Raw genomic sequence first — 11,216 nt, forward strand, 5'->3', positions numbered from 1 at the left:
TTCATTATGACATACACCTAGAAATGAAACTAGACTATTAAATAAGTAGAATTTTTCGAGAAATGTCTTTAACAGAACTTGAAGCACTACATCAATTATGCGAACTTGAAAGAACACAAATTCTGATTCACAAAAGAACACAAAAGAACACAAAAAAGTGCATGGATTCAGATACTAACTCAAACACTACTGTGTATATTAGTATTTCCCAATTTAACAACTCAGATCTCGAGACCCCCGACAAACTTGACAACTCAGAACCCAGCCCATCTACAGTTTCCTAATCTCCCTTTCAACCTCTCCACTCCCAAATAAGATTTGAACCCCCTTCCACTCCCTCTTCTATTTCCAATGTAACACCCACATATTCCTCCTTGACCGGTGAACCTTCCGACAACAACAGCTCTGTAAATATACAAATATCTCATGAACTTGACAATTTCATCACACTTCAGCAACAATTACAGCACCCTCAAACACTAACCATTCACCAACTTTCACAATCCATAATATCATCAAATCCATCAACTCCAACTCCCTCTTCAAATTACACCCCTTCGCAAGACCCAACTCCCTCGTCAAATCCATCCTCATCCAGTACAAACAGAGCCTACCGAACCTTTAAAAGAAAAATCCCCAATACTCCATTTCCCTCTCCCCCAGGAACAGCCTCAACATTTGTTAATCACCCACTTCACACTAACATAAGATAATTACTCCAAATATGTTTACCCTTTTTCCCCCAATACAGCTACTTTCATTCAGACCCTAATGGCGAAAACCCTAATTATGTTAATGAGCACGTATTATATCCTACACTCTCATGGACATCATTTTATCACTTTACTATTCCACTATCATTACCATTATATAACACCCCATTTGATAAAAAAGAATCCAGCAATCAATTCTATCTTTCAACAAAAGCACTCACTCCAAAACAATTTACACAAATAGGATATAAACAGTCCCTTTTAAGATTCACCGCACGCAAAACTAACGAATATATATCGATCACTACGACCATAACATCATAAGACCCAACGAAGACAGCTTTCTGAACGACGACATATTTGCTAACCCACAACTAACAGAAAAATTCTTCATTAAAACACCATACGTTTTCACCCTCAATACTTTGGATAAAAAATACGACCGCGTCATTTCAGCAGCACTTCCTGATATTCAAGCTTATGATTCATTTTTTAACAAACTTGAAAACTTCTCACTATCCATTCATTTCCTCACACCCAAAGAACGTGATTTGCACTGTTCACACGACGTCATGTTACAAATTAAACAGACATACACTTATACGTACTATAAGTTCATCCAACATCATATCACTCAAACTACACCAGCACGACAAATTCACCACATTAACTCTACATATACCTCACCATTCTTTCTTAACTTCACTTATTGTATTGAAGATACTAACCTACAAGGCATCCTCCGCAATTATGATCCCATCACCCAGATGTATATATTCTGTCCCTTAACCAAAATTTTCAATAAAGACGAATCTATCCCACTAATCGTCCCATGCGAATTCCTACAGCCCGTTGAAATCCCGATTCTAGAATTCATCCATAACACCAGATATAACCATAAACTTTAGAACCCCATTCAAAATACACCTTATTAACTCTCACCTAGCACTGAAGAGCACAACATCATTAAAGCACTCGAATTGCTTTGACCACTTCTCCAAACTAAATACATCATTCGTTTGATCGCTAAATTACTAACATCATCAGAGATCATCCACGACGTTTTTCCCCACCGATTCTTCACAGACGAATAAGGTAATATGAATTAAACAAATTATACTAATAAATTAGAACAAAAACTAACCATTCTTTATAAATGTTTTCTCTTTTTCTATAGTCTTCACAGGCACGATCATCAATCATCTACAAAAAAGAAAAACGAAAGAAAAAACAGAAAACTTTTTTCTAAGAATCATAAATTTCTATTAACAAAATTTAAAAAATGAAGCAGTAAAATTTACCCCCAAAACAGCAGTAAATTGATAGATATATAAATTTTTTTCCCATATGCAATAAATATTCTTACAATGAAAAAAAATTGATAATTTCAACCCCAAATAAAGCAGCAAAATTAATAATTTCAAAGTAGTAAAAAAATAAAAGTTGCCTATAAAATTATAGCAGTACTAACCTTTTCAAAGACGCTTCTTTATAGTTTTAAATATTCACTCGCCCACAATCCTATCCACAATCGCACAGCTCGCCCACGAAAAATTATTTAAAATAATGAATTTAAGTTTTAACTTTCACTGATAACAACTCTAACCAGTTTTAACACATTTCAAACTTTCCTTTAACCCGGTTGGAAAGGAATTATATAATAAACCAAACTAACCAACGCAGCTTTTTAAACACCACAAACCACAACCTAACAGCATGACTAAGCAAAGAAAACCCACGGTACCCAAACGGATTAAAACCAGCTTAGAACTGGATAAATTATTCTTTTGAAGACTATTTTCAAGTCTGAACACAAAAGAACAAAACACAAAAAAGTCGAAAGATAAACCCAAAACAAACGAATTGAATTTTGAAGAAAAAGACACAACCAAGACAAAGAAGGAAAAAACCTGTAATAAAAAAAACACGAAAGGTTGAACACAAACAGGACCCTCCAAAAAAGAGAGCCTGATTTTATACTCCCACTCCTGGCCAAACCCAACAGAGAGGACGTCCTGAGCATGCTCTATAGTCGGCCTAACCCACCGTGGGTTTTTGCGATAAAAATTAATACAAGATCATAACTAAATGCAAAATTAACAAAGATTTGTATATGTATAAAATACAATGCAGTATATAGATAACATACAGCCCAAAGACGAGCAGCAAGGAACTTGACAACCCAATCACACTCCAACTACGGAATGGCAAAACACAACCGACATGCCGCCTACAGTCACTACACTCAACGGATTTAAAGTACGACTTGGCATCGCAGCAAAGGAAACCCATTGCAACCAAACAATGGCCATCTCGATGTTCAAGTATACGTACAGATCCAAGTCATCAGGCACTTCATCCAAGGTCAAACTACATGCCACTTCCAAACGAGATTGGAACATTGCCATTCTATAATCAACCAAATCAACACTTATCACAACCGATCAGAAGTCATGATACGATCTCCCGAAACGATCATGATAACAATCCTTCTTCCTTATCGTAAAAAAGACTACGCTCGCAATTTCTTAAGAATCATCCATACTCCACTACAATAGAACACTGAAGAACGAAAACTTTTTAAACCCAGGATGGGTGGAACCAGATCTAAACTAGAATTTATTATTGGATATTATTCTGATATTTTATCTCTTTTAAATATTGAATACTAACCAATCATGCTCCATCAAACTAACAACCCAATTATTTGTAAGTGCTGAAATTACTTGTAGTTTCAACACCAGAACAATTTGAATTAAGCTTAGAATACAGTTGTTCTCATTCTGGAACTAACTCGCATAAACCGGTGTACAATAGATCTATTGAGACTAGGAGATGTAAGAGTAATATTAGGATTGGTATTAGACTAAAAAGTTGCACGAATCTATCCGGCCGAAAATAAGATAGCGTGACGAGCAGACGGTGTACCTTATCTGAAATTACTCTATAAGTATAACCAAAAGGATATAACTCATCTAGCTCACGACGCGTTCGCAATTGCACAGTCACAATACACACAGCCACTTGATTTGATGCATACAACAATTCCATCTGAATGTTGAGTTAAACTTCAACCAATCCGAACTCAGAAACACATTATTTTATTTGCGGTTTATTGCACCATTTTTTTTTAGTTCCTTACGGAAAAAAAGATGGCAGTAAACGCAAATTTGATTGGCTGAAAATTAATTTGGCTGAAGCATTGGAACATTGGGACCATATGAAATTCAAAATCTCAATTTTTAGCCTTATGGCAGCCAAATTTTGATTCACTTTTTTTTACAGCTGTTAATCTTTTTGATCTTCAATTTCAGGGCAACAAAATTGTGAAACTGTTATTCATTTACCGCCCTAGACGTTCAATTACACGCCAAAATTCTGTCACTTTTAAGCTCGTTATTGAGTTCACCGAATAGATCGGGCCCGTGTCTTTGTCATTTACCAAACCCTGAATCCTTTCGAAAAATGATTACAAGTAAAACATCTCTTCAAAGTTGAGCGCAAGATATCTCTGGCTTTCCGATGGTAGAATAAATTTGTTTAAAAAGTTGAAATTATTTTGGAGAACAGAAAACCAGAGCACAAAATTTTCGTCATATTTCACAAAAACAGTAGTGCAAGAGAAAATCAAGTTGGCTGTATAAATAGAAACACAAACTTAGGGCAGAGGAATTGAGACGACCAGCAAATTGGACTATTTTAAAATAACCAGGGTCGAGATCCGCAACTAATTTTTTTCTTTAATTCCGCGACCGAAAATCCATAGTCTGGACAGGGGTTCAAGTCGCAGAAAAACCCTGGAAATACCGTATCTTGGTCGCGATGGTCGAAAAATTAGTCCCAGCGGTAGAAAAAGTGGTCGTGGCGGTCGAGAAAATAGTTGCGGCGGTCGAAAATTTAGTCGTGGCGGTCAAAAAAATGGTCGACTTTGTCGTTCGTGGGGTCAAAAATTAGTCGATTTTGTCGGTATGAGTACCGCGGTCAAAAAATTAGTCGTCGTGGTCGAAAATGCAGTCGCGGAGGCCTAAAATTTAGTTGCAGCGGTCGAAAGAATAGTCGAACTTTTCGGTCGTGGCGTCAAAAATTTAGTCGACTTTGTCGGTATGAGAACCGCGGTCGAAAAATTAGTTGCGGCCGTCAAAAAATTAGTCGCCGTGGTCGAAAATTTAGTCGCGGCGGTCGAAAAATTAGTCGCGGTGGTCGAAAACATTAGTCGCGGCGGTCGAAAAGTTAGTCGCGTCTGCCGCGGTTAACTTTCTTTTGATCGCGCCGGTTGCGGACACATTGCCTCGGTCCGCAAAGTCTGGAAAACCCAATTTTTAGTCGCGACGGTCTGAAAATGTCCATTTTCGGTCGCGGCCGTCTGAGAATTCCAAAACTTGGTCGCGAATGTCAGATCATAAAACCACAACCTCGACCCGGGAACTGAATACAAACGGAACGGAATTAAGAAAAACTAAATTTTTGAATGAAAAAGAAAAGGATAAAAAAAGAACTTAGCAAATATTTTTGCAGAACCGATCAAACGTGTATTTTCACAGAACCGATCAAACGTATTTGTTAAGAAGTTCGTTGAAAAATAAGTAGTGCACTTTTGAAATGCATAAATTATACAATTATGATTATCAATAACCTGATTTGCGTTTGAACAACTGGTGTTTACTAATCAAAGAACTAAATAAGATCTCTAAGTAATTTTCATGCTATTTTCACTCATTTGTCATCTGAAATCTGTTGTTTTTGGATAGTCTTTGTCATCAACTTCTTTCTACGCTTCACGATACCGTTATCGACAAGTTAAAATTCATAAATCACTGATAAAAAAACACAGTTCACATATTGGGGGCAGTAATTTATGGTTAAATGTGGCCTCGGTAAACTGGGTGGAAATTTTTGGACATGGCAATAAACATACGCGCGTATTATGAAAAATTAAGTAACATTAGATTCCAAATAGGCCGTGATTAATGCAGAGTTGTAAAGAATTTATAATGTGCCCTAAGGGATTGTGTTTTGAAGAATTAATAAGGTATTGTGTTTTGAAAAATTTCCATTTGACGAAACTTCTCCAATTGTATATGGATCATTTGTTTTTTTTTCTTCAATTGTATGTGGAAAAGTTGTATCTGCTCCAATTGATATGATTGTATCTCAACTATTTGGTGTGATTGGGGTGAACATGGGAGCGGTGATCACCTGGCGTGGTTGGGTTGAAATTGAGGGCGGTAATCTAGGTTAAATTTGGCCTCAGTAAACTGGGGGACTAATTTGTCTGGACCAAATGTACCAATTGGACCAATTGCATCTGGAACATACGTATCTGTTTCAACTATATGTCTACTAAACGTATCCGGATATCTTTTTTCTGCTGCAATTGTATCAGAACTAGATGTATCTCCTTCGTTTGTATCTGGATCGATTGTGTTTGCTCCAATCGTATCGGGACCGTACGCCCCTGCTCCAACTGTATATATACCAATGGTATCTGCGTAAATTATCATCTGGACCAATTTCATTTTCTCTAATTGTATATGGACCAATTGAACCGGCTCCAATTGCGACTGGATTGATGCATCTTCTCTTGTATCTGGGATAAATTATCTGCTCCATTGTATATGGACCAACTGTATCTACTCCAATTGTATCTGAAACATATGTATCTGCTCCATTTGTGACTGGACAGAATGTATCTTCTATTATATCTGGGCTAAATGTATCTGCTTCATTTGTATATGGATATTTTGTGTCTGCTCCAGTTGTGTCTTGACGAACTGCATCTGCTCCGTTTTTATCCGGACCAATTGTATCTGCTTCAATAGTAACTGGACCAATCGTAACTCCTCCAATTGTATTTGGGTCATACGTATCTGCTCCAACTGTATATGGACCAATTGTACCGGCTTCAATTGGATCTGAAACATACGTATCTGCTCCAATTGTGACTGGAAAGAATGTATCTTCTATTATATTTGGGCTAAATGTATCTGCTTCATTTGTATACGGATATTTTGTGTCTGCTCCAGTTGTGTCTTGACGAACTGCATCTGCGCCGTTTTTATCCGGACCAATTGTATCTGCTTCAATAGTAACTGGACCAATCGTAACTCCTCCAATTGTATTAGGATCATACGTATTTGCTCCAACTAAATATGGACCAATTGTACCGGCTTCAATTGGATCTGGACCGACCGTATCTTCTGCAATTGCTTATGGACAATTTGTATCTTCTCCAATTGTATCTGCTCCAATTGTATTTAAACTGAATATATCTGCTCCAGCTTAGTCTGGACCAATTGCATCTGCTCCAACTTTATCCGGACCAAATGTATTTGCGCCAATTGTATATAGACTGTATATCTGATTTAACTTTATCTGACCGATCGAAACTTCTCCAATTGTATATGGAATTTTTTTTTTCAATTGTATGTGGAACAGTTGTATCTGCTCCAATTGATCTGATTGTATCTCAACTATTTGGTGTGATTGGGGTGAACATGGGAGCGGTGATCACCTGGCGTGTATGGGGTAATTTTGAGGGCGGTAATCTAGGGTTAAATTTGGTCTCAGTAAACTGGGGGACTAATTTATCTGGACCAAATGTACCAATTGGACCGTTTGTATCTGGACCATACGTATCTGTTTCAACTATATGTCTACCAAATGTATCCGGACATCTTTTCTCTGCTGCAATTGTATCAGAACTAGATGTATCTCCTTCGTTTGTATCTGGATCGATTGTGTTTGCTCCATTCTTATCTGGACCGTACGTTCCTGCTCCAAGTGTATATGGACCATTTGTATCTGCTTCATTGTATCTTGACCGATCGTATGTTCTCCAACTGTATATGGACTATTTGTATCTTCTCCAATTGTATCTGGACCAATGGTATGCAGCCAATTGATCTGGACTGAATGTATCTGCGCATGTTCTGTTCGGACCAATTTTTATGGCCTGATTGTACCTGGACTAAATCTATCTGCTCCAGTTATGTCTGGACCAATTGTATCTGCTCCGATTGCATCTGGGCCAGTTGTTACTGCTCCAATTGAACCTGGACCATACGTATCTGCTTAAATTATCATCTGGACCAATTTCATCTTCTCTAATTGTATTTGGACCAATTGAATCCGCTCCAATTCTGACTGGATTGATGCTTCTTCTCTTGTATCCGGGGTAAATCATCTGCTCCATTGTATATGGACCAATTGTATATGCTCCAATTAAATTTGGATCAAGTGCATCTAATTCAATTGTATCTGAAACATACGTATCTGCTCCAATTAAGACTGGACAGTATGCATCTTCTATTGTATCTGGACCAACTGCATCTGCTCCGTTTTTATCAGGACCAATTGTATCTGCTTCAATAGTAACTGGACCAATCGTAACTCCTCCAATTGTATTTGGGTCACACCTATCTGCTCCAATTGTATATGGACTAATTGTACCGGCTTCAGTTGGATCTGGACCGACCGTATCTTCACCAATTGCTTATGGAAAAATTGTTTTTTCTCCAATTGTAACTGGACCAATGGTATATGGACCAATGTTATCTGGACCAATCGTATCTGGACCAATGGTATCTGAATCAATTGTATCTACTTCCAATGTTTTTAAACTGGTTATATCTACTCCAGCTGAGTTTGGACCAATTGTATCTGCTCCATTTTTATCTGGACCAAGTGTATCTGTTGTATCTTCTATTGTTGTATCTTCTATTGTATCTGGGTTAATTATATCTGCTTTGTTTGTATCTGGTTTAAATGTATCTGCTCCAGTTGTGTCTGGACCAGTTGTATCTGCTCCGATTGTATCTGGACTAATTGTATCTGCTCCAATTGTACTTGGATCAAGCGTTGGACCAAATTGTAACCATTTTTTTTCTCTCCAATTGTATATGGAACAAATGTTTCTACTCCAATTGTGACTGGACCAGTTAAATCTTCTACTTTATCTAGGCTTAATGCATCTATTCAATTGTATCTGGACCATACGTTTTTGCTCCGATTTTATATGAACCAGTTGTATCTGCTCCAATTGTATCTGGACCAAGTGCGTCTACTACAATTGTATTGGCACCATACATATTCTTTTTTATGTAGAATAATGTATTCGGACAAATTGTATCTGCTTCAATTGTATCTGAACCGATCGTATTTGCTCCAATTATATCTGCTCATACGTATTTGCTCCAATTGTATCTGGACCTAACGTATCTGCTTCATTTATATGTGGACCAAACGTAGACGGACCATTTTTATTTACTTCAATTGTATCCGAGCTAGATGTATCTGCTTCGTTTGTATCTGGATCAATTGTGTTTTTTTTTTCAATTATAACACGACCATTCGTATCTGCTCTATTTTTATGTACAATTTTTGTGTATGATTTAATTGTATCTGACCGATCGTATCTTCTCCAATTGTATATGGACAATTTGTATTTTTTCTAATTTTATAAGGACCAATTGTATCTTTTCCAATTGATTTGATTCTATCTGAACTATTTGGTGTGATTGGGGTACACTTGGGAGCGGTGACTATCTGGCGTTGTTGGGGGTAATTTTGAGGGCGGTAATCTAGGGTTAAAATTGGCCTCGGTAAGCTGGGGGACTAATATATATGAGCAAATTGTACCAATTGGACCAATTTTATCCACTCCAATTATATATCCGGACAGAACGTATCTGTTCCAACTTTATGTGTACCCAATGTATCCGGACGTATTTTATCTGCTTCAATAGTTTAAGAACTAGAGGTATATTCTTCGTTTGTATATGGATCGATTGTGTTTGCTCCAACCGTATCTGGACCGCACGTTTCTGCTCCAATTGTGACTGGACAGATTGTACTTTCTATTTTATCTGGGCTATATAAATTTGCTTCAAAAGTACCTGGACAAATCGTCCAAGTACTTCTCCAATTGTATTTAGACCATACGTATCTGCTCCAATTGTACATGGACACTTGTACCGGCTTCAATTGTATCCGGACCGATCGCACCTTCTCCAATCGTTTACGGACAATTTGTTTTTTCTGCAACTGTATCTGAACCTATGGTATCTGGACCATTGGTATATGAATCAGTTGTATCTGGACCAATTGTGTCTGCTCCGATTGTAGCTGGACCGATCGTACTTTCTCTGATTGCTTATGGACCATTGTCTTTTCTCCGGTTGTATGTGGACCAATGGTATCTGGATTAATGGTATATGGACCAATTTTATCTGCTCCAATTGTAACTGGACTAAATGTATCTGCTCCAGTTGAGTCTGGACCAACTGTATCTGCTTCAATTTCATCTGGATTCTTTGCGTCTGCTCACATTGTATATTAACAGCTTGTGTCTGCTTCAGCTGCATCTGGATCGATCGTTTCTTCTTTAATTTTATATGGACCGTTTGTATCTTTTCCAATTGTATAGGGAACATTTGTGTTTGCTCCAATCAATGTTCTATTGTATCTGTGCTGAATGTATTTGCTCCATTGTATCTGCTCCATCGTATCTAGACCAACTGAATCCGCTCCAATTGTATCTGGACCCTATGTTTATGCTCCAATTGCATTGGACCAATTGTATCTGCTCCAATTGTATCTGGACCAAGTGTAGCTACTCCAATTGTATCTGGACCATATGTTTATGCTCCAATTACATACGGACCAGTTGTATCTGCTCGAAGTGTATATGGATCAAGTGTAGCTACTCCAATTGTATCTGGACCATATGTATCTTATCTAATTGTGACTGGACCGGTTGTATGTTCAATTTTATCTGGGTTAAATATTTCTGCTTCGTTTGTTTCTGGTTTAAATGTATCTGCCCCAGTTGTGACTGGACCAGTTGTATCTGCTCCGATTGTATCTGGACAAACTATTTTTGCTCCCATGTACATGGATCAACTGCATCTGCTCAAATTGCAATTTGGACAAACTTTATTCTCTCCAATTGTATATGAAACTCCATTTTAGCTGTTCCATTGTATCTGGACTAATTGAATCTGCTCCAATTGTGTCTGAACTATACGTTCATGCTCCAATTGCATATGGACCAGTTGTAGGTGCTCCAAGTGTATCTGGACCAAGTGTAGCAACTCCAATTGTATCTAGACCATATGTATCTTCTCCAATTGTGATGGACCGGTTGTATCTTCTATTGTATCTGGGTTAATTATATCTGCTTTGTTTGTATCTGGTTTAAATGTATCTGCTCCAGTTGTGTCTGGACCAGTTGTATCTGCTCCGATTGTATCTGGACTAATTGTATCTGCTCCAATTGTACTTGGATCAAGCGTTGGACCAAATTGTAACCAATTTTTTTCTCTCCAATTGTATATGGAACAAATGTTTCTGCTCCAATTGTGACTGGACCAGTTAAAACTTCTACTTTATCTAGGCTTAATGTATCTATTCAATTGTATCTGGACCATACGTTTTTGCTCCGATTTTATATGAACCAGTTGTATCTGCTCCAATTATATCTGGACCAAGTGCGTCTACTACAAT

The 11,216-nt window shown here is 37.6% G+C and overlaps 1 protein-coding gene across 1 annotated transcript; it reads right to left on the reverse strand.

Moving 5' to 3' along the window:
- Positions 1-292: 292 nt before the first annotated feature.
- LOC134839724 (uncharacterized) lies at positions 293-8,800 on the reverse strand. The gene is made up of 5 exons (XM_063855346.1): positions 8,734-8,800; positions 7,766-8,177; positions 7,317-7,528; positions 6,260-6,910; positions 293-405 (listed from the first exon to the last, which is right to left on the reverse strand). The coding sequence occupies exons 1-5, from the start codon at positions 8,798-8,800 to the stop codon at positions 293-295; spliced, it is 1,455 nt and encodes a 484-aa protein (XP_063711416.1).
- Positions 8,801-11,216: the final 2,416 nt, after the last annotated feature.

The sequence above is a fragment of the Symsagittifera roscoffensis genome, chromosome 2, assembly GCF_963678635.1.
Source record: "Symsagittifera roscoffensis chromosome 2, txSymRosc1.1, whole genome shotgun sequence".
NCBI lineage: Eukaryota > Metazoa > Xenacoelomorpha > Acoela > Convolutidae > Symsagittifera > Symsagittifera roscoffensis.

Excerpts from the sequence above, each read along its gene's own strand:
- LOC134839724 (XM_063855346.1), bottom strand. The coding sequence starts at position 8,800 with ATGTATGGTGCCAATACAATTGTAGTAGACGCACTTGGTCCAGATACA. Across the intron at positions 6,911-7,316 it reads AGATACAAACGGTCCAATTG|AAGATACGGTCGGTCCAGAT; the intron begins GTACATTTGGTC and ends AAGCAATTGCAG. Across the intron at positions 406-6,259 it reads TCCAGTCGCAATTGGAGCCG|AGCTGTTGTTGTCGGAAGGT; the intron begins GTTCAATTGGTC and ends GTATATTTACAG.